The sequence below is a fragment of the Sorex fumeus genome, unplaced genomic scaffold (assembly GCF_029834395.1).
Source record: "Sorex fumeus unplaced genomic scaffold, SorFum_2.1 ptg000003l, whole genome shotgun sequence".
NCBI lineage: Eukaryota > Metazoa > Chordata > Mammalia > Eulipotyphla > Soricidae > Sorex > Sorex fumeus.
Window position 1 is genome coordinate 48,268,837 of NW_026606060.1, and position 23,700 is coordinate 48,292,536.

At 41.1% G+C, this 23,700-nt stretch overlaps 1 protein-coding gene across 4 annotated transcripts in view; it reads left to right on the plus strand.

Annotated features, from left to right (window-relative positions):
* The window catches only part of ANO4 (anoctamin 4), a 448,648-nt gene that overhangs the window by 263,786 nt on the left and 161,162 nt on the right, over positions 1 to 23,700 (plus strand). For all 4 annotated transcript variants that reach the window (XM_056116873.1, XM_056116883.1, XM_056116889.1 and 1 more), the window contains one exon: positions 3,127 to 3,285. In XM_056116873.1, coding sequence (XP_055972848.1) covers positions 3,127 to 3,285 — 159 coding nt within the window. The remainder of the gene's footprint in view (positions 1 to 3,126; positions 3,286 to 23,700) is intronic.

Below are 23,700 nucleotides of genomic sequence, written 5' to 3' on the forward strand. Positions count from 1 at the left end.
GTTGTAAACAGGCCCATCTGCTCAGATGTCTTCTTGGAAAACAAAGTCTTTACTTAGAGGCATTTGCTGTTGCTCAGGTCATATAGAGTGGAGTTTAATAGCTCCCTTGTCTGTGAATTGGGTCTAGATAATAGGAACACAGAATCACTTATTTATTGCCTTTTTATAATTTTTTTTTATTATTGCAGAGTCAGTTAACCACTGAAGGATGACACCTTTGATCAGAGAAAATTGCTTATTTTTGCCAGGCTCTCCAGACTTCACTTACAAGTACCATACACAAGCTTTGTTTGTTACTTAGTTTTTTTTAATTTAGCCACCATGATTTTTAGTACTTTTAATAACAGAATTCCATGTATGCAGTGTTTCAACCTTGCACCCTCCTGCAGGAGACCTCTTCCCTCCACCATTGTCTCAGACCCCCCGGAAGACACCCACTCCCATCCTCTCTTTGCTGTAATAGTAAGCTCAGTTCTATAGACAGTTCTCAGGTTCTGTGGCCTTTGGCCACCTTTTATTTTCTTACTATACTTTTTTATATCTCACAGATGAGATAGATCATTCCTCTCCTCTTACTGACTTCAACCAGTATGATACTCTCCAGATCCATCCACATAGTAACAAATTGCATAACTTCATCTTTTCTTATAGCCAAGTAGTATTCCATTGTGTATCCCACAGTTATTTTTTATCCAGTCATAAAAACCCAAGTCTTGGCCACTTGGTTGGTTCCAGATTTGGGCTATTTACCATAGTAAATAGTGCTGCAATAAACAAAGGAGCACAGATATTATTCATTCTACACAAAGATATATCGAAGATCATCATGTGGCATATAAGAGGCACCTTGAAAGTGACCTTGAAAAGCCCTTTTTCCATGCCTTCAGCTCCCAGGTGAGGCTGTCTCAGGGAGGTCAGACTTGACTGAGCCTGGAAGCCTCAGCAGAAGCTCAGGTTTTGTGGGTGAGTGTGGCTATACTCCATCTGTACCATGATGTTTTTATCACTTGGTGAGTAATAACTGATTCAGGCAGGCTTCTGAGTTGCTAGCCAGAGACATAAAACAAGGATAGTCTTTAATCACATTTATCTGCACAAAAGCATAGTCTTCATATTTTCCTTCTTTATTTAAAAAAAGTTGGTGCTTGGAGTGATAGCACAGCAGGTAGGGTGTTTGCCTTGCATGTGGCCGACCCGGGTTCTATTCCCAGCATCCCATGTAATCCCACGAGCACCGCCGGGAGTAATTCCTGAGTGCAGAGCCAGGAGTCACCCCTGTGCATTGCCGGCTGTGACCAAAAAAGCCAAAAAAAAAAATTGTTTCAGTCCCTGTGTTTTGCTATTTTGCATTACCGTCTGTGGTAGGGTTTCATGCATACAACATCCAGTACCCCCTTCTCACCCTTACCATCACCTATGTGTCCTTTTCCCTCTGCTTTTGCATGAGATTGCATGCTGGACATTGATTACCAGACCTTCTGAGTCTGATACGCTTGTCTGGATTCTTGGCAGGCATGTTTGCCTTCTTTTTTAGCTCCTGTTGCATACTGTGGCCTACAGAATGGGCACCCTCACCCCCCATTTCCACTTTCTAGGTTAATAAACATCTATTTGAAATAAGCCTGACCATCCTGGCTCCCGTCTAGTTAGCCTGTAATCGATCTCCTGTACTTAGTACTCAACCTGCTCTTACTCTCTTCATTAGTACACAGTGTTGGTTATAGCAAGCCTATGGATCCTGGATGAGAATTGGACATGTTATTTAAATTTTGTCTATGTAATTTCCGTAAAATAGGATCCATAGCTTGTATCTCATACATGAACCTTAATAATAAAATTATTATTGAGGTCCTCCTTGATCCAAGTTATGAAGTAGAATGGAATCTTTCAAATGGTGGCTGCAGCTTACTTTTTGGCTACTAACTCTAATTGCTTTTTAATGGATGGAAAATAGTATTTGCATGTATGCAATTGAAAGAATAAGTATTCTGTGAAACTTATGTCTGAGATATTTTGTGTCTATATATTTACAAAGGCACACACATATCACAAAATGAAATATATTTTTCTTATTCTAAACAGCTATTTTTAGATTCTCTTGTGTATGTAAATTATTGCTAAACCATCAAAGCTACATGTAATACTATCCCTATACCCTGATAGTGTTACCATCATCCTGAATTTTTGTTTTTTCAAAATTCTTGCTGTAAAACTCTTATTATTGTCTGATTGGTTTTTGCTTTGGAAAAGAGAATAATATGATGCTGTCTGTGAGTTTCTTTTTTATGTTAATACTGTGTAACATTGTAAAAAGGAAGCTAAAATTTATATTCACTTACAGATGCAAATATAGTTTATTTCTTTTCATTGTGCATAATATTTTCCAATATTATTCTTTAACAATCTATTAGCTTTTTGCCTGCCCATGGGCATTCAAATTAATTAATATCAAAAATCTTTCCTACTCTTATGAGCCGTGCTCATATGCCTGCCTCCTAGTTTCCTTACCAAGAATTTAGCTTGATTTCTGTGTTAAGCAAATGTCAATTTTATAAGGTAATAACTGTATTTTTCCCGAGTATCTAAATTCTCACTATCACCTATTGAATAGAATCATTTTGCTTTATATCTTTGCCAGCATTTACTACTTTTATTGATCATAATTTTTTCCTTTTAACTCAGTGCATTTTTCCAAGTTTTGTTTTATTTACATATTTATGGGCTGGAGCTATAGCACAGCAGGTAGGGCGTTTGCCTTCCACACTGCCAACCGGGGTTCGATTCCTCCACCCCTCTCGGAGAGACTGGCAAGCTACCCAGAGTATCTTGCCTGCACGGCAAAGCCTAGCAAGCTTCCTGTGACATATTCGATATGCCAAAAACAGAAACAAATCTCACAATTTGTTGTGAGATGTTACTAGTGCCTGCTCAAGCAAATCGATGAGCGGGAAGACAGTGCTACAATGCTACATATTTATAATTTTTTATATGTATAATTTTTGCCAGTAAAAAATGTAACTTTCATGAAACAAAAGGAAAACTTTGATTTTAATTTCCCTTTAACATTATTTACTTCAGACTCAGTGCATTGAATGTCTTCAACTAGTCTTTTCTCTCCACCCACAGACAGTTCCAGAAAAACACAAATCAAATGGCCTTTACTTCAGAGATGGAAAATGTCGAATTGACTACATTCTTGTATACAGAAAATCCAACCCTCAGACTGAAAAGAGAGAAGTATTTGAAAGAAATATAAGAGCAGAAGGGTTGCAAATGGAAAAAGAGGTAAATAGTTTTCTTGGATGAGAAAGAAACATAAATATACATCTATTCATATCAAGATGCAATTTGAAAAAATAAGCCATTAGTCATATGTTCACGAATGTTTCATTTGGTCAGAGTATGCCAATCTGAAATGTGTGGGGAATGTTCCAGCAATTAAATTTCACAGCACAGTTTGCCTCTGAGAGCGTTTTATGTGAAATGATTCTGTGAAAATCAAAACACTCTATTCCCATGGAATGGATTGTTTCAAAGTGTTACTGTTTTTCAAAATAACTTTTCATTGCAATCCCATTAATTTATAGCATTTTGCAAGTTTCTGTGCACTGCATTATAAGTTGAGATCTGCTGTACTTACTACAAGCTCACCACCATCAAGAATCTAGTTTCTGTCCATCTCTGGTTTCTCTCTTTCTTTTAAACAACCTCCTTCCCCTCTGCTAAATCTGGCCTCTAAGAGTTTAGTTTTGAATTGTTCTATTTTTTTTTCACTTGCTTTGGTTCTTTATGTTCTACATATGGGTGAAATCTTCTGGTATTTGTTGTTCTTTTTCTAACTTAACTTGATTTAATGCCATCAGCTCAAGTTTCATTCGTGTTGTCACAGATAGCAAGATTTAAATTTTCAGTAGCAGTGTAGATAAACCACTTTATTCATCTATGGTGGACACTGGAATTTTTTAATTTCTTGTCTGTTATAACCAATGCTTCAGTGAATATGGAGCATTCTTATGTATTTTTTTATTTAGATTAAAAAATTACTTGGGGCAGGTGTCAGTACAGCAAGTAAGGCACTTGCCTTGCATGCGGCTAACCCAGTTTGACCCCAAGTACACATATAGTCTCCTGAGCACTGCCGAATGTGGCCAAAAAAGACAAACCCCCCCAAATTTAAAAATAATTGGATAAATACCTAGAAGTGAACCAGATGAATTACAAGATTTTCTATTCTTATTTTTTTGTTGTTTGTTTTGGTTTGGGGACCATACCTGGCAGTGCTCAGGACTTATTCGTGGCTCTGTTCTAGGTGGTCATTCCTTGTGTTGCTCAGAGAACCATGTCTGTATAGAGCCAGGGATCGAATCTGGGTTGGCCATATGCAAGTCAAATGCCTGATGCCTTAGCTGCTAGACTATTACCCAGAGTGTACATAGTCCCTTTCTCCTCATCGTCACCAACACCTTGTCCCTTGTCTTTTTTTCTCAATATTTTATTGTTATTGAACTATGATGGTTATAGTAGTATGATAGTAAATAATAGTATAGTAATATATATGTTAACACTTTTGGTATACGACTCTTGTTTTCTATTTAAAAATAGCTTTTAACAAGATTTAAGATGACTTCTCGTTGTGATTATCATTTTCCCTTCCCTACTAATGAGTGACGATGAACATTTTTCTGTGTATCCATTAGCTGTCTTGCCTGTCTTTAATTGAAAAGTGTCTTTTTAGACCTTTTAGACCATTTTAAAAATCAGGTTCTTTGTTGTTGAGACATGAAAGTCCTTCACATATTTTGGCTATGTTTCCTTTGTATGATTTGGAAAGATCCTCTTCTATTCAGTGCATTATCAGTCATTTTGATCATTGTTTCTTTTTCTGTGTAGAAGTTTTTTAGTTTAATGTAGTTCCACTTGCTTGTGTATTTTTGCATTTGTTTCCTTTGCCATTAGAATAGAATCCACAGCATACCCCTAGCATAGCCAATGTCAAGCTACCACTTCTAGGTACTTTTCTGTGTTTATAAAGTTGCAGTGTTGCCTGACTTTCAACATCTAGCTCTTCTTTGTATGAATTCTGGGTTCTATTCAGACTTAAAGAAAATTTGCATGATTCGCAATCACCCCCTCTTTTGAGGTACTTTCATATTAAAAAAAAAACAACTAAAACAAACTTGGACACTCTGACCTACCAAAGAGATTGAATTATTTGACCATTTACAGCTGGAACTTTGTCTGGAACTTACAAAATGATCTTAGCATAAATAGACATTCAGCATGTGTGTGTTGTGTGTGTGTGTGTGTGTGTGTGTGTGTGTGTGTGTGTGTGTTTAAAATCAAGTTCCAGGAGACAGAGTGATAGTACAACAGGTAGGGCATTTGTTTTGCATGTAGCTGACCCTGGCTCAATCCCTGGCAACCCACATGGTCCCCCAGGAACTGCCAGGAGTGATCCCTGAGTGCCAAGCCAGGACTAAACCCTGAGCACAGCCCGGTGTGGCCCCCAAACAAATAGAAATAAATAAATAAAAATAAAGTTTCAGATGTCAAGAATTACTTTACCTGTTTTTTCTTTCTCACTTCTCTTCTCAAGTGAAAAGTTTTAAGGAAACATTTAGCAAGGAAGGTGTTGTCCCAGCTAAGCCTCTATTAAGAATCCACAGTGGGACAGTCGTGTGCCCCGGAACGTTGTACATGTTTAAAGAACTTGCCCAAGTGGACCAAGTTACGGAACTCTTTTCAGAATTCCCCTAACATGGCATCAAGCTTCTGGAGTTTTTTACAGTTGATAAGCGGATGGTTTCCTGCCCCCCTACTCCACCCACAGGTGTGAGCGGAGATTTCCTCACATCACTAGCCAGCAATTCCCAGACACCAGTGGTGTATCTGAGAACTCGGTTCTGACACCTGTATGAGAGATGTGAGATTCCATAGACTCAGATAAAACTCCACCTCTCCATTCCCCATTCACTCATCACCTACCAACCAACCAACCCATATCATTCCCTGTGTGATGACTGAGTCACCATGAAGCTGAAATTGCTCATACTCCATTCTTTCCTTCCTGTCATTTAGGTAAGTTGCGGCAGTGCTTCACAAAGCTCGCAAGCCATTTTATTCAGTGGCTCATAAGGATATAACTTAGGGACAGCAGATGGGAGATAAGCATAGAACCAGGACGAAGTTTTTGCCCTCTCTGAGATCCATTCCCTCAGCCACTGTTTGTGTCTGTAGCCCAGAAGTTCCCTGAACCCTCTCCTTTGGGGCTTCTATGGAGGTAGCATTGCAAAGGAATGATTGCGATTAGTTGGTAATTGGGTCAGCATCCATGAACCAATCTATTCCCTCCCTAGAGGTTGACTTTATGTATTCTCACCTTCTATTCATGGTTGGTTCTCCTGGCAACCAGCTTCCATCCATCCATCTATCCATCTGTATCTGGATTCCATGAGTCACTTCATTAACATAAGGGCACCTTTATCACTCTCTGCACTTAGGGAATGACAAGAGTGCTAGAGTTGTGAGTCGGGACTTGTGCATGAGGACTGTGAGAAACAGGTTTTGGTTAGTTGGATGATCAAATACAGTAGGTGCTCAAATGACTTATTTTTGTTCAATACCTTTTTTTTTTTTGTAATCCAGGGTGATTGTCAGAGTTGCATGTGGATGTTCTCCAAGTATTTTCCTGGATTTTCTTTCTCTGGGTGCTCTGGTTTTCTCTCACATCTCAGTGATGTGCACATGAGGTTCATTCTTATGCCACATTGTCCCATTCTGGATTTGCATATGATTGTATGTGAATGTGTACATAAGTATGTAGGTGAGTGTGTGAATGTATGTGTGGGGGTGGTTGTATGTTTAAGACTGTGGATATGTTTGTGTATTTATGAGTATATGTGAATATAGATTATGTATGTGCGGATGTGAATATGTGCATGTGGATAAACATATGTGGGGGAGTGAGTGCGTGAGCGATTGTGAATGTGTGTGAACGTGTATGAGTGCATGTGTGGATGTGTAGCTGAGTACATTTGTGAATGGGAATGAGTGTGGGCAAGTGTGCATGAGTACAGGTTTGAATGTGTATGTGTGAATGTGCATTGTGGTGGGAGAGCATTCTGTCAATCGGTGGTTCTCACCTTGAACTGCAGACACCCTTCACTCTGAGCTGGGAGCTAGTACAGGTTAAGGCATTTGCCTTCCATGATGCCAACGCTTGCTTGATTCCTTGCACCACTTGTGGTATCCCCGAATTCTGCCAGAAGTGATCCCTGAACACAGAATATACCTTCGAGGTGTAGGTCTCCCTACACTTAAAAACAAACAAACAAAGAAAGAAACCTCTAATTGGAATAGGTTAGAATGATTGGATGAATAAATGAATGAATTGAATGTATACAAATGATAAGTATTAGAAATGTTTTGTCTCTTTAAAGTTAGATTTATTTTTGTAACCAGAAATAAGCTGTAGGGACATAAGTCTTATTTATACTTATACCGATTAGACTATGGCACACTGATTTCATGTCCTTCCTCTGAAACTCAGAGTCTCCGAGAACCATTATGTTAGTGAGGATTTACTATATCTGTTTCTCAGAAATTGCAATATTGCACAAGAACATAGCAGCAAGTGAAATGTTAGTCTCTGATTCTGCCCCTCAGGTGGAGAGGAAAGGTGTTTGAAGCCAGGCCTCCAGGTTTTTCTTTGCCAGGTGCCCACTGCATGTTGATCTCTCAACACTGTGTATTAATAGAATTTTTCCAGATAGTTATTCCTGAGCCTTTATACAGTTGATGCAGTCTATTTCTGGAATGTCTCCAAAGGAGAAACAGAAAAATAATGAGACATGTGTGGTATTAAGGAAACAGGTTTTTATTCTCAAGAAACTGGAATCAGATCACCAAAAGGTCATATTTATTGGCGGTTACACAGACCAATAACCAGAATTAATATGTTGCTTTTATTTTATGCTTTTAACTGACTCCAGAAAAATGTTTTTTTACCCATTGAACATATCATTCATCAGTCTTATTTTTCAAGCTCTTACTGAGACAATTTGTGTAGTATCTTTTCCTAACATTAATAGTGTAGTTATGTTTTTATTTCTTAAAAAAACATGCCTTCATCTTTAGAGCCAGGGATGTGGCTTTGCCATAAAGTGTTTGCATTGCAAGCTCAGACCTGGGTTCAATTCTTGGCATTTTCAAAACAATAATTTAAACAAAAACTAATTTTAACCCACAATTTTATACAACTTGGATGGAGCTGAAGGTTATATGTTATGTAAAATAAGCCAAAAGGAAAAAAATACAGATAATCTCACTTATCTATAGTTTATATATATTATATATACATATATAGAGAGAAAACAAGTAGACTTATTAAACAATGATAAACCCTTGACTTTAATTATAAAACTGAGATTATCAAAGGAAGAGATGGACTAGAGGTGACATAAGGATAGTGGTGGATACTCTCCATGTGCATCCTTTTATAGGCAAATTCCATAACTTCATTTTTCCTAACAGCTGCATAGTATTCCATTGTGTAGATGTGCCATAGTTTCTTTATCCAATTATCTGTTCTCAGGCACTCAGGTTGTTTCCAGATTTTGGCTGTGGTTAATAGTGCTGCAATGAACATAGGAGTGCAGATGGTGTTTCTGCTGTGTGTTTTTGGCTCCCTAGGTTATATTCCCAAAAGTGGTTTTGCTAGGTCAAATGGGAGCTAAATTTCTTCCATCTTGTTTTCCAAAAAGGCTGGACCAGTCTGCATTCCCACCACCAATGAAGGAGAGTTCCTTCCCCCCCACCCCGCCCCCCCGCCAGCACTGATTGTTCTTGTTCATCTGGATGTGTGCCAGTCTCTGTGGTATGAGATGATATCTCATTGTTGTTTTGATTTGCATCTCCCTGATCATTAGTGATGAAGAACATCTTTTCATGTGCCCTTTTGGCCATTTGGATCTCTGCTTTGAGAAAGTTTCTGTCTATTTCTTGTCCCCGTTTTTGATGGCATTGGCTGTTTTTTCTTATAAAGTTTAACCAGTGCCTTGTATATCTTTGATATTAACCCCTTATCAGAAGGGTTTTAGGTGAAAAATCTTTTTCCATTTCGAAGGCTTTACTTCATATTTTGGTCACTGTTTCTTTTGAGGCACAGAAGCTTCTTAGTTTAATGCAGTCCTTTAGTTTATCTTTGCTTCCACTTGCTTGGTCAGTGAAATTTCATCTTTGAAGATACCTTTAGCTTCAATATCATGGAGGATTTTGCCTACATTTTCTTCCATATATGTACCTTATGGATTCATGTCTGATGTTGAGGTCTTTAATCCATTTTGATCGGACTCTTGTGCATGCCATTACATAGAGGTCTGAGTTCATTTTTTAGCATGTAGCTGTCCAGTTTTGCCAACATCAATTATTAAATAGGCTTTCCTTGCTCCACTTCACATTTCTTTCTTCCTTATCAATACCACACACATTTTTAAATAGGTACATATTTAGTGGATACTCAAGAGAAAGAAAAAACTGAAGAATAAAGATGGTTTCCACCATATGGCTGCATGTCATAAAAACATATCTGGCCTGGAAAAACATGTAAAAGGACCCAAGGGGTAAACACAGAAAATGGGAGATATCTCTCTCCCCTCAAAAATCATGAAAATGTGAAAGATGTGAGTTTGCTCCCTGACACTTTATGTTCCCCTAAATATTACCAAGAGTGTTCATAGAGCACAAATGATGCAGCCCCTGAGCTAGGTGGGTGTGACCCAACCCCCCCCACCCCAAAAAAGGTGGTGAGTAAAGGAAAGAGAGAACAAAAGGGAATGCCCTGCCACGGAGGGGGGATGGGGTGGTGGTGGGAGGGATATTGGGATCATTGGTGGTGGAGAATGGGCTCTGGTAGGGGGTTGGGTACTCAAATCATTGTATGACTGAAACAAAAGCACGAAAGTTTGTAAGTCTGTAACTGTACCCCACGATGATTCACTAATAAAAAATTTTTTAAAAAAATTACATGAACCAAAAATAAACTCCTATTCTGTTAAAAAAAAAAGGTGGTGGGGCAGAGAGAGAGAGAGAGAGACAGAGAGACAGAGAGAGAGAGAGTACATAGGCTAAGGTACTTGCCTTGTATGTGGCAGCTTCATTGGATCCTGATTATATTACTGATACTGCATATGGTACTACACTTGATTTTAAGGCTAGAGCTATAGCACAACGGTAGGGCGTTTGCCTTGCATGCAGCCGGCTGGCCATCCTAGGTTTGATTCCTCCCCCCGCTCTTGGAGAGCCCGGCAAGCTACCGAGAGTATCTCTCCCGCACGGCAAAGCCTGGCAAACTCCCCGTGATGTTATCGATATGCCAAACACGGTAAAAACAAGTCTCACAGTGGAGACGTTACTGGGCCTGTTTGAACAAATCGATGAACAACAAGAGGACAGTGCTAGTGCTAGTGCATATGGTACCTGGAACTGTGTATGGTCCCCAGAACACTGCTGGGGTCACTTCTGAGCCAGGAAGTAACCTCTGAGCACTTCTGGGTGTGACCCCAAAATAAAACAAACAAAAATCTTCCTCCCTTTGTCCATCCACATTATTTACTGTGTAACAATTTTCCTGCTTCTCCTTGAACCCACAGTCCCTCTCCAGCACCAACAAGCAGTGTTTTACTGTCTAGAAACTTCTTCCTTTGTAGCCTTTCCCTCTGCCAGGCTCCAGCCTTTTTCTCCCAAACACCCCGGGGGCCTAAGAGTCAGAATCTCTCCTAACTGGGCCCTTCTCCCTTGCCAGCCCTGCCTGCACCTCAGTCTCCACCAGCTCTGCAGCAAGAGGGGCCTTAGGAAGGCCCTACCCTGCTGCGTGGGAGCAGGAAATGGAAGCTTCTCTCTCCCACCAGAAATCACGAAAATGAAATGTTCCGGGAATTGAACAATAAACCCAAGGTATTGACGGGATGTTATTTGATTTTAAAGGCATCAGAAGCATTTTTATTTAAGCCAAATGTTTTGTAAACAACAGCAACACAGTGACAATCCTTTGAATAATTATGTCAGCTTCTCACAGTCACTTCGACCTTTTCTACATCAAACAAAGAACTTGCTTCAGTGTGAAAAAGAACAGAGAAATTCCTGGGGAGCTTACCATGAATCCCTGTACATCCAAAATGATTAACATTTTGATCCACAAGCACTCTTCCTGAGTCATTAGCCTTCTCATCATTAGCTGTGTCGTGATGCCGGCAATTACAGAAAGGTAGAGGGTCCTGTTTCTAATTGAGTAAAGACGGGCTCTGAGGTTGAATAGTTTCACAGTAAGAACATTCTTCTCTCTTCTAACATCGGAGGTCAAGAAACACAAACCTGAGAATCTTCAGCTCATAATGAAAGTGAGCACAGAGTCAAATTTAATCTTTCTTAAACTGTTTGCCTCTGTTGATTAGCCAACAGCTAAGTGCTCACTCGTGCACATGGGATCTTTAATAGTCAGTCAGTAGCTCATCTTCACTATTATCCTAGAGAAAGTGATTACCAACATGTTTCCTGAAGAAAGGATCAAGTTTAAGTGATTTACTTCTAAGTGTCCATTGAGAGAGATCTTTATTTTACTTTTTTTTAAATTTTTATTAGTGAGACACCCTGAGGTACAGTTGTAGACTTACAAATTTTGTGCTTGGGTTTCAATTATACAATGATCAAATACCCATTCCTCCACCAGTGCCCATTTCCCACCACCATGGATCCCAGTATCCCTCCCATCCCCCATCCCCCCATCCCATCCTGCCTCTGTGGCAGGGCATTCCCCTCTGTTCTCTCTCTCCTTTTGGGTGTTGTGGTTTGCAAAAGAGGCATTGAGTGGCAATCATATTTGATCTACAGTCGATTTTCAGCATGCTTCTCCCATCCTGGGAGGATCCTCCCAACACCCTTTATTTGGTATTCCCTTCTCTATCTGAGCTGCCTTTTCCCCTAGCATGCGTGGCTGGCCTCCAAGCCATGGAGCAAAATTCTTGGTACTAATCTTGGCCATTCTTGGGTGTTAGTCTCCTATTTTGTTACTTTATGTTCCCCAGATGAATGCAATATTTCTATGTCTGTCCCTCTCTTTCTGACTCATTTCGCTTAACATGATACTTTCAGTGTAGTGCCACTTGTATGTAAATTTCATGACTTCGTCTTTTCTAACAGCTACATAGTACGCCATTGTGTAAATGTACCAAAGTTTACTTTTATTTTCACTAGGATTCTGTAATTTGCAGTGCTATTAATAATGGTTTCTCATGGACATCACTCTTTTAAAAAGGTAGGGCCGGAGTGGTGGTGCAATGTGTAGGGTGTTTGCCCCACCAGGGTTTTATCCCTAGCACTTATGGTCCCTCAAGCCCACCAGGCGTGATTCCTGAGTGTAGAGCCTGGAGTAAGCCCTGAGCACTGCCACATGTGGCCCAAACACTAAAACCAAACCAAAAAGGGCAAATTTGTGTTTATTACTTCACGTTTTATAGATATTTTTCCATTTCTAATTTTATGTCTATTATTAAGCCTTTGAGACCAATTTTTATGGGGCTTCCTGGGTGGTGCATAAGAGTTCTGGAGGCACCACAGACAAGTTTCAGTCAACTGAGTCACTGAGTCAGCACAGGGGCCTGTGGATGTGATATGCAATACTGCTTGGACTCTGCAGTGCCCAGAAGAGCTGGGTTATCCTGGGGTGCTGGGGCTCTCCAGGGCCACACCTGAGATACCCAGGGCACAGTGTAGTGTTGGGAATCAAACCTAGGTCTGGCACATGCCAGGCGTGAGCCTTGACTGCTGTACTATCTGCAGTTCCACTACCTATTTTGAAATCATTATTGTAAATTTTATCTTTTCCTTCCCATAAGTAGTCAAGTTATGGGTGACCTGTGAGTTATTTGAAATGTATGTGTTGACCCCAGAGCACACTTCCTACACAAAGCCACATAAAACTTGAGGGAAAAGCCATATTACAGGAATTGCAGAATAACTCTTGGTAAACCATATTATCTTGGTAGTTAGTTCTCTCAATAGATATTTGTTGCCCAATTTCTGTTATAAGGCATTGCTTAAGCACGGAGACACTAGAAGTATGCAAAGACATATAAAATATCAATAAACGCTAAAAGTCGTGAAAGCACGAAATGCCAGGAAGGCCTTCCCATCGCATAAAAGTTGGCAGAAGAGGGCTTCTCTTCAGCGAGAGAGCAGAGTGAATTTGAAGACCCAGATCAGGAACATTCCTGAGGATTTCATGGAACAGTGAGGAGGCCAGTCTGGCAGGAGATGACAGAGTAAGGGAGAGGAAGGGGAGGTATCCCACAAGAAACACGGCAAAAGCCAGATGCCATCAGGCCATCTGGGGAACTTGAGCTCTTATCTGAGTGGCCTGGAAAATCAGTGGACAGTTTTGAGCAGAGTCATACATAACAAAATCTTGTCTGTAGTATATTAGAGCTACTCTTGTTTCCAGGTGATTTTGATTAGGCAGAGGAAGAAAACCGACAAAACAGATGCAGGGAGGTCTATTATAATTGCAAGAATCAGGAGGAAAGAGATAATGATGTTATGGTCAGGCACACAACAGGGGAAAGATTGGGAAGAGCAGAAAATACATCTTACAAGAACTTCAGACATACTGAATGCATCTCAAGAGCATGAGTTGCAGGCCCTTCATCTGCTGTGTGTTTTTCATTTTAGGAGCTGGGAGAAATGAGCTGCCATTTACAGTGAAGCAGACAGGAGTGAATCCCTGTAGATGTGTTAAACTCAGGGTGTCCCAATGGTGGAAACATTGAGTGGGGAAAAAAGTTGTGAAATATAGAAAGAGAACTGATGAAAAATATACCTGTTTCTCAACTTTTTCCCAAATGTAGCTTCCTTCGAACCTTGTTTCCTCCCTATGACAGCCCCCCCACCCTAGCCCCATCTACTATCACTCTAGTATCATGCTCCATTTACTTGATATTTTTCACCTCTGCTCCCCTTGGTATATTCTGGGAGGGGGGCGGGTCATCAGGAAAGGTTCTATATGACTTCCAATTGAGAAGTGCTGGGATAGATCACCAGAAGCAATGCAATGGTTGAATCATGGGACATTTGAGTATTATGAATTTAGAAGACACCAAAAATCAATGGGGAGACACTTGGAAGAACCTCAGTTTTGGGGTGCCCGGAGCAGAGTATTTTAGAAGTGAGGGATAAATTTGGCTTTTCCAGCAGCAGCTGGGGAGGAGAGTTAGATGGTGACTGAAAAATGAATCATTGAACTCAGGGAAGTGAAAGGTTATGGTGAACCAGGCAAGAGGAGTTTCCATGGAGAGGTGACAGTGAAAGCTTCACTGCGGTGTGCTCACAAAAGACTGGGAGGGAGGCTGAGAGACAATGAATATAAATATGATAGAAAATTCACTTTAACAGAGGCAAGAAAAAAGAGTTGGAACAGGAAGTTGGATCAAGCCATAGTTCTTTTCATTTAAGATGGGAAAAGTAACTGTATCTTCTCAGGCTAATAGAACTTGTTTTGAGAGTTAAAATCAATGTCATGGAAGAGTAAAGGAAGAATTTTTGGAATGGCATCCTTGAGCCAGACAGCATTGTATTGTTTGAACACCTCTGCTAATAACTTGTCCACTTGCAGTCTTCTTCCTGGAGCTAAGGAAATCTGACATCGCTCCTTCAAAATCCAGCCCTGTGCTATGGGTCCAACATCCCAGCTTCAGTCTTCCTATAGGACTTTCCCCCCTTCCCCAGAGATAAAATATAGTAATATTGTTAAAGTATAAATGCAGAAGATAATACAATCCATTAAAGTTGCTTCTGTCTTTCACTAGTGTCTCAGACCAAAAAAAAAAATCAAAAAGTCTTAATTTGGAGCAATAGTATAGCAGACAGGGTGTTTGCCTTGCACATGACTGACCCAGGTTCAATCCCTGGCACCCCATAGGGTCCCCAAACTTGTCAGAAGTCAGCCCTGAGCAGACAGCCAGTAGTCAGCCCTGAGCACCACTGGGTGTGACCCCAAAACAAAACAAAAAGTTTTAAATATAGACACACACACACACACACACACACACACACACACACACGCACACAAATGCGTGCACACACGCAAACACACACACCATCAAGATATTCATGCTTTGGTGTAGGAGTTGGGGCACATTATTTGCATGCCTGGACCCAAATTTGAATCCTGACTCCACACATAACACTGCCCCCACCCCCAGCACTATCCAGTATGGCCCTGGATGCTCCTGGGCACTCCTTGAGCGGCCCTGATGGTCCTTGGCAGTATAGAGCCTGAACAGCACCGCAGTCAGGGTCCTCGTGTTGAACTGCCTAGCTCAGTTGGCAGAGCATTGCTGGGAGTGGTCCCAAAGCCCCCTGAGAACTGCTTGGAGGCCTCCTCATCTATTACTCCCCCAATAAAAGATGTTCATGCCTGTGTTTTTATAATTACTTAAAATTATCATGCTCATCTTGTAGATGAGTCCATGAAGACAGATATTTAGCTAAGTTTCTACTGAAGTTTGCCATGTGGCAGCAAGCTTTAAACCATGACTGCTGGCAGCCAAAGCCTAGCAGAACTCTAATCTATGCACAATTCAACTTAATTATGCGCCGCAATTTTTCTGGTTCCTTTCCTATTTCCTATTCATTACTCCACCTTTCCTCTCAGTCCAAGTAACAAGTTTGTAGGAGACAAAACCAGCACTAAAAGCGGAGCTTCTTTGCTCTGGATAGGTTATTGATGCCTGGCGTGTACTGAGAATCTCAGGGATGAAGAGAATGGAGCAGGCAGAGAAGGTGGTCATGGTTAGACCCTCACTTTCACTCTGATTGAAATTAGACATTTTGCTCTTAGACCAAAGTGCTCTAGAACTCAGATTTCACAGGTTTTGATAATGAGAATAATAATATTGACTATGAATTATTGTGAAGATAAAGCAAACCCTTATATGTGGACACATAGATCATTTCTTTGTTTTAAAATTATTTTTACTTTAACTCTTATTCAATAACTTTATTTTCGGTAGTGTTCAGCCTACTTGTTCAAATACCTGCTATTAAGAACAGTAATACTAATTTTCCATTTACAATGATACATGAAATTCTTTATATGGTGACTTTTTGGTAAAGTCAAATCAATTCTAACATATATAAAAATAAAATGCAGTAGGGAAGACCTACATTTGGACATGAGAATGATCAAAGTCTGCGGCTTGACTATAAGAGGTAGGGGGTAGACCCTGGAGTCTTTAATGTCAGGCTTATTTTTTGATACTCCCTTCTTGCTCCTTCCCCCACTGCTGACACCCCACCCTTACCAACACACACAGTATTTTTTACATTTTATTTTTCATAAAGTTTTTCACAATAATTAATCACAATATTTGAACACCTTCCTCTGCCCCCACGCCTGGCTGTCCTCGCCGGGGCCCCTTGGAGGGGATGGGTTGAGTTTCCCTCCCCACCCTTGAGCAGAGCCCCAGTAGCCAAAGACTTCCAGAACCAGCCACCACCATGCTGAGACCACTCTCCAAACACATGAAGGTACTGGCAGAGGAACAAAGGCATGCGGGTCCCGGGGCTGAGATCTCCAAGCCTGCTCGGATCGGGACTGAGCATCCTCCACCCACATCCTCCATCTTCCAGTAGGCAGGGGTCACACTCACAAATTGCCCTCCATCCCCTCCCACCCCCTGCGCTGTGTAATCCCATTAAAGGCCATGACCCAGAGACTATAAAGCTTCCATAAGCGTGCGGGCACATTCGGGGCCATGGGACATCTTATCATCTCATTCTTACTTTGGGCAACCTGGCAGGCTACCGAATGTAAACTGCCCACACGACAGAGTCTGGCAAACTCCCCGTGGTGTACCCAATATGCCAAATACCAGTAACAATGATGGGTCTCATTCTCCTAACCCTGAAAGAGCCTTGAATATGGTACTTTTTAAAATCTCAGGGCTAGGGCGAAGGAGATGTTACTGGTGCCTGCTCGAGGCAATTGACGAACAACAGGATGATTGTGATCGTGATTTGAACACCACTCCCACTACCATTAAGCCTTCCCATGACCATTGTTTTGACTTTTCCCACCATCACTCAAGCTTGTTCCATAGGCAGAAGCTAGATAATTTATTTTTTATTGCTTGTTATGAATAGCATGAGATGTTATAGTGGAGTATAGTGGGTTTGGTGCTTACCTTGCACATGCCTGACCTGGGTTTAATCTCCAGCGACCCATATAGTGCCCAGAGCGCCATCAGGACTAATTCTTGAGTGCAGAATCTAGTAACCCCTGAGCATTACTAGGTGTTATGCAAGCACTTTTTGAAATTAAAAAAAAATAATAACCAAGTAAAATTTATAAAATCTACAAATATTTCATTGCTTTTGAATGTTCAAATATTGAATGAACGTAATTGAAGCACCAAATAAAGTAACATAAAATAAATAAATGATTGGTGTCCAGAGACATCTCTGCAGCAAGCTGCTCGGTTTGATATTCATTTATTAGTCTCTGGATCATTAACAGTCTCTGGCCGCTAATGTGCTTAAATGGCACCCAGAGGCATTTCATGGGCATGACAGCCAGGACGCCAAGGGGGCAGGAAGGCGGGAAGGAGCAGCCTATCCCAGATACCTTGAGGTCTGGAGTTTTCAGTCACTGGTCCCACGAACCTGGGTTTTTCATTGGGTTCTGGAGGTTTGCGGCCACTAAGATTCATATAGGGCAGGTAGAGGGATGATGCCTGCTCCCGTCAGAGGCACCCGGGTGAAATAGGCCTGGTGCAAGGTCCGGAACATCTATAGGTGAACTTCTCGATTCCGAGATTCATTTGTGAGTCTGGATCATGACCTTTAATGTGCTTAAATGGCTACACACACTGTATTTAAACACCATGGTTTACAAAGTTGTTAATGATGTCACATGCAATCAACATTCCAACCCCAATCCCACCACCACTGTCATCTCCCATTCGATTGTCTCCATTTTCCCAACCACCACTCAATCCTGCCCCCATTGCAAGCCCACAATAATTTAATTTATATTGCTTGTTACCACTAAATGGCTAATGGGATGATCAAAAATTACTTTAGTAAAAGAAAATTGGCGGAAATTGTTGTATCTCACCATGGAGATATTAAGTTCTTATCTGTTGTAGAAAGTCAAGCCTTCTGTGTTAATGTTTGTTAGGCAAGATGAGTTGACATCGACATTGCATCCCTTCCAATCTGGTGTGCTTCTCTACTGGGACCTCAGTGTTGGAGAGTTTGGAGATGTCACTCCAAAAAATGCAGACTGTTTTATTAGGCAGACCAGCCAGAGGCATTACAGCAGCTGTTGGGACTTTGGTTGGGTAGGAACTTGGCCCGCCCTGCTCTTGAGATTGCCTTGGAGATTTGAGCCAGGACTGGGTGTCTGAGAAAGGTTTTCAGCTAGTTTCTCTCTTTGGAGATTTATTTATGAGTCTCTGGAACAGGAGCTGTATATGAGCTTATATGGTGGCAGCAGTGGGACCTGGGTTTAAATACTGGGGCTTCCAGAAGTATGCGGAGGTGAGAAAATTCACCCATCTTGACCAAGAAGACCTGGAAATGCTCCCTCCTGCTCCTCCCCCTCCTCCTCCTCCTCCTCCTCCTCCTCCTCCTGCTCCTCTTCCTCCTCCTCCTCCTCCTCCTCCTTTACCTCTTCCTCCTCCTCCTCCTCTTCCTCCTCCTACTTTACCTCTTCCTCTTCCTCCTTTTACTCCTCCTCCTTCTCTTCCTCTTCTTCCAACTCCTCTTCCTTTTCCTCCTCTTCCTCCTTTTCCTCCTCCTCCTTCTCTTCCTCCAACTCCTATTCCTCCCCTTCCTCCTTCTTTTCTCCCTCTTTTTTATAAAAAAAATTGAATCACTGTGAGATAGACTTTTACAAAGCTGTTCATAATTAGGTTTCAGTCATACAGTGTTCCAACACTCATCCCTTCACCAGTGTACATTTCCCAGCACCAATATCCCCAGTTTCCCTCCCATAATCCCCACCCCAGCTTGCCCCTACTCTATGACAGGCTTTTCTTCTCTCTTCCCCCACCCCCTCTCTCCTTTTTGACATTGTGATTTGCATTACAGATACTGGAAGGTTATCATGTATATCTCTTTACCTACTTTTAACACTCAGTTCTTGTCTAACATGAGCAGGGTCTGGCCTGGTTAGTACTTGGATGGGAGACTTTTTTCTTGAATGCAAAAGGGACCCAAGCCTTGCTTTTAATGAAGAGAATATAGCATGTGTAGGATGATATTTTTGTGAGTATGTTATGTGATCTAAGTTTCTATCTCACTAGGCTGGTATTTGGGGGACTGCCCTTTAATGGCTTTTGGGGGGGGGAGTCTTCACAATCATGCTCTGTAGGCTAAAGGGCCCCTCCAGGAATTTGGAAAACTAGGCCAGTGGTTCAATACCTGGGTCTGAGGATGCAGTAATGTCTTGCAGTGCTGAGGATTACCATGTAGTGTCAGAGTTCACACTGGGGTTTGCTGCATGCAAGGTACGTACTTTAACTTCTGTGCTCTATCTCTAGTTCTTTCTCTTTCTTACTTTGAAGAAGCAGTTACCATATGTGAAGACAATACATGAAAAGGGCATTGTGTACAGAAAGGTGGCATGGCCTATAGCTGAGGGTTGTCCCCAGTTTTCAGTTGGCATAAAGTCAGAGGTCATCAGTTCTAGAACTCCTCTAAGAGATTAATTCTGCCAGCAGAGGAATATTGGAGGCAAATTACTCCTCTGTTGGACTTCTGGTGAGATAGAATCCTTGGCAAAAGATGTATCTTATAGCCCCGTGAGACCCTCAGGCTGAAGACACAATTTAGCCCTGTCTGGACTAGGGACCTACAGAAACAGTGAGATCATTAGTATGTGGTTCTGTTATCAGCCTCTTGTCTGGGTACAGTTTGATTTGCACTAGTGATGACTAATATAGTGGTTAAGAATCTGGGCCAGACAGATTCTGAGTGCTCATTTGTGTTCCACTATTTAAGCGTGATGGACTTTCGGAAAAGTTAGCTCATCTACAAAATGAGACTGATCGTGGGTCTACTTCATGGGTTGTTATGATAATTAAATGAGAATACATAGCAAGTGCGTATCTCTATACCTATAACATGGTAAGTATTTAGCAAGCCCTTATCATCTTTATGGTAATTCTAATCACTTAATACAGTGCAGAATGCTTTTACTTTTAAAACAGTTTCCCAAGGAAAACTTTTTAGTTTTCAGATAGTTAAATCTATGAAATGTAACCATTAGGCAAATCAACATCAACTGACCATATTTTGCTAATGTACATACATTAGTGGATTTGTGATGATATGTAATGGTCTTGGAAGGACTTAGAGTACATTAGTAATAAGTTTTACATTGCCTAAGATATTTTCTGCTTCCAGAGGATTTGATTTTGAATTCATTAGGGGTGAAATTGCCCATCAACTCATAGCTTAAAAACATGATTATGCATCTTTGTCTTGCTTTTCCAATTCAAGGGGGAAACTTCACAGATAATTCCATATACATATATATGTATGTTTATATGCATATATTTGTTTAGGTCTCACATCTGGTGGTGTTCAGTGGTGTTCATGGTTCCTAGACCATGAACATCATGCATTGCTAGGGTTCAAACCTAGAACTTTTCCATGCGAAGCAAACACTCCAACTGTTTTAGCTGTTTGCTTGGCCCCTTTCCTTCTTTAAAGAGCTTGTCGCCCCTTATTGCCTTTTGCCTTCACAGATTTCCTGCCTCTCCCACCATTTCTGTTTTTATATATTTATTTTTTGGTGTTCCTCTGGGTCCACATTTGGCATTGCTTGGGGAACCCTATTCAGTACAAGGAATCAAACTTGGGTCATGGATAAAGCTTTGCAATAAACAATTTCATTAACCTTTGTTAACCCACTGACATTTGGGGCTAGGAAATTTTTGATGGTGGAGGTGGCAGGGGAGGGGACTAACTTACATACTACACAATATTAGCACATTAGTCTCTATTAAACAAGATCCAGAAGTCCCCATTATCAATTGTGATTACCAAAAAATGTCTTCAAGCTTTTCATTGTATGTTCAGGGGAGAAAACCATCCTGGGTAAGAACCTCTGAGCTAGACCATTGGCTCAATTTTACAAGCTTGGTTGTAGAGTCCATGAGACAGCGAGGGAAATTTGAAGTCAGCATAGTTATTCTTTCTGCCATGTGGACCAAGTGATTTAAGTGTTTGATATCAGGCTCTTGACAGAGGCACATGTATTTGAGGGGAAGAACTAACTCTTTAGTGGGATTTAGACACATTTCACTGCTTCATCGTGTACCAAATAGCTGAGCTGTGTGCCTTAGTGTCATCATTTATTAAATGGTAGACAATTTCTATCTCACAGGGCAGTGTGATATTAAGTATAATAATATATTATTATATGCTCAATCACGGTCACGGTCCTCCCGTTATTCATTGATTTGCTCAAGCGGGCCCAGTAACATCTCCATCATGAGACTTGTTGTTACTGTGTTTGGCGTATTGAATATGTCACGGGGAGCTTGCCAGGCTTTGCCGTGTGGGCGAGATACTCTTGGTAGCTTGCTGGGCTCTCCAAGAGGGGCGAAGGAATCAAACTCGGGTCGGCCGCTTGCAAGGCAGACGCCATACCCGCTGTGCTATCGCTCCAGCCCATATGCTCAATAAATGGTTGTTATTTATAGAGAAGAGTGGTCTCACCCACTATTAACATAGTGGTCATTCAGCCCTATCCGTTCTCAGACACGGGGTCCTGGTATGTTTCTAGGGAAGGCTAAACGGATCTGGAGGGTGATGAGAGAGATCAAGGCTAAATATCACCTAGTCACCAGAATCCTGTCCTTTTGGGAGTTAACTTGCCACTGTCCTTTAATCGTCCACCAGAACGGAGACTTATTCTCATTGTCCATCTCATTAAGGCAATTACAGCTTTTTCCTGCTTCCAGGAGTAGACTTCCCTATTTTGTATATTTTGATTTTTTTTTTTGGAGTCTTGGTACTTTATCACCACTGACATGGAAACATTTGTGAGCATTCTCAGAACACCAAAATAATAACAAACCATGCCAAGTAGAATAATTCTTTTTTTTTTTTTTTGGTTTTGGGGTCATACCCAGCCATGTTCAGGAATTACACCTATCTCTGTGCTCAGGGATCATTCCTGGCTGACTCCAGGAACCTACAGGGTGCCCAGGATTGATCCCAATTCAGCCATATATAAGGCAAACACTTTACTCGCTACACTATCTCTCTTTCCCCTCAAATAGGATATTTTTTCTTAGGCTAGCAAAGAAAACCTGAGCATTAAATGGATGGCATTAGGTCTCTCTCCCCTCTCACTCCCTCTCTGAGTCTCACTTTCCCCATCCATTGCCCCTTCTTGTCTTTCTTTTCAGGCCTCTTACTTTCACTCTGGGTTTTGTTTTATATTTTATTTATTTTATTTATTTCGAATATCCATCCCTCCACCAGTGCCCATTTCCCACCATCACGGATCCCAGTATCCCTCCCACCCCCATCCTCCCATCCCACCCTGCCTCTGTGGCAGGGCATTCCACTCTGTTCTCTCTCTCCTTTTGGGTGTTGTGGTTTGCAGAATAGTTAAGCCTGATTTTCAGGGAGAAACGTTGGACTTTCCATTGATCACTTTGTATATAAGGAGATGTTTGGAACAAATGTCCTGGTTCCCGCATGCCCAAGCTATACTTGAAGAGGCTCATGGTCACCGGGGTTCACTCTGGAGAAGGCGGGATGCAGCACCTACCCCATCTGGGACCTCCCGGTGATATTGGCTCTTTTTGGGACCTGGAGCATTCTCTGGGAGCTGTGAGGCCCTCCAGCGGTTTTCTTCTTTGTTGCTGTGTACTGTAAAGATGGCGCTGGAGGTGGGTTGGGGGCGTGACTTCCAAAATCAGAGGTTGCCTGGGAGCCAGGGCGGCCCCATTGCAGTTTGGGAAAAATCACTCTGGTTTTTGAGATCCGTTAAAGATATAAGGGGCTGAAAATTATTGCATCAGTTGCTTTGACTTGTTTGGAAAGACAGGACTGAAAGAAAACCATTTCTGTTGCCAGGTCATAATGACCCTGCAAAGTTATTTTTGAATGCATTTACTCAAAGAATTATACTAACCCAGTAATTAATTCATATGACTCGGGCATATTTCTTTACTCAAGACAGACGACATTGTGGGTGGGATACTTTACATATATGTGTGTGTATATATATATATATATATATATATATATATATATATAATTTTTATTAGTGAAACACCATGAGGAACAGTTGTAGACTTACAAATTTTTGTGCTTGGATTTCAGTTATACAATGATCAAATACCCATCCCTCCACCAGTGCCCATTTTTGGGTGCGATACTTAAGAAGGCAGAGAGTGAGAACAAAAGCAAGCAAGAGAGAGAGAGAGAGAGAGAGGGAATTAAAGTTCTCATCAATTCTGGTAATCTTCCCACAAGAGAAAACTATATATTAAAGATCTCAGTGATCTGAATGAAACTAGTCTGACAAAAAGCACATTTTGCATTGTCAGCATTTTTTGCTTACCAAATAGAGGCATTGTAGTGTTGCAGCTCTAAAAGGAATTGAAGACCTTTATAGGGTTA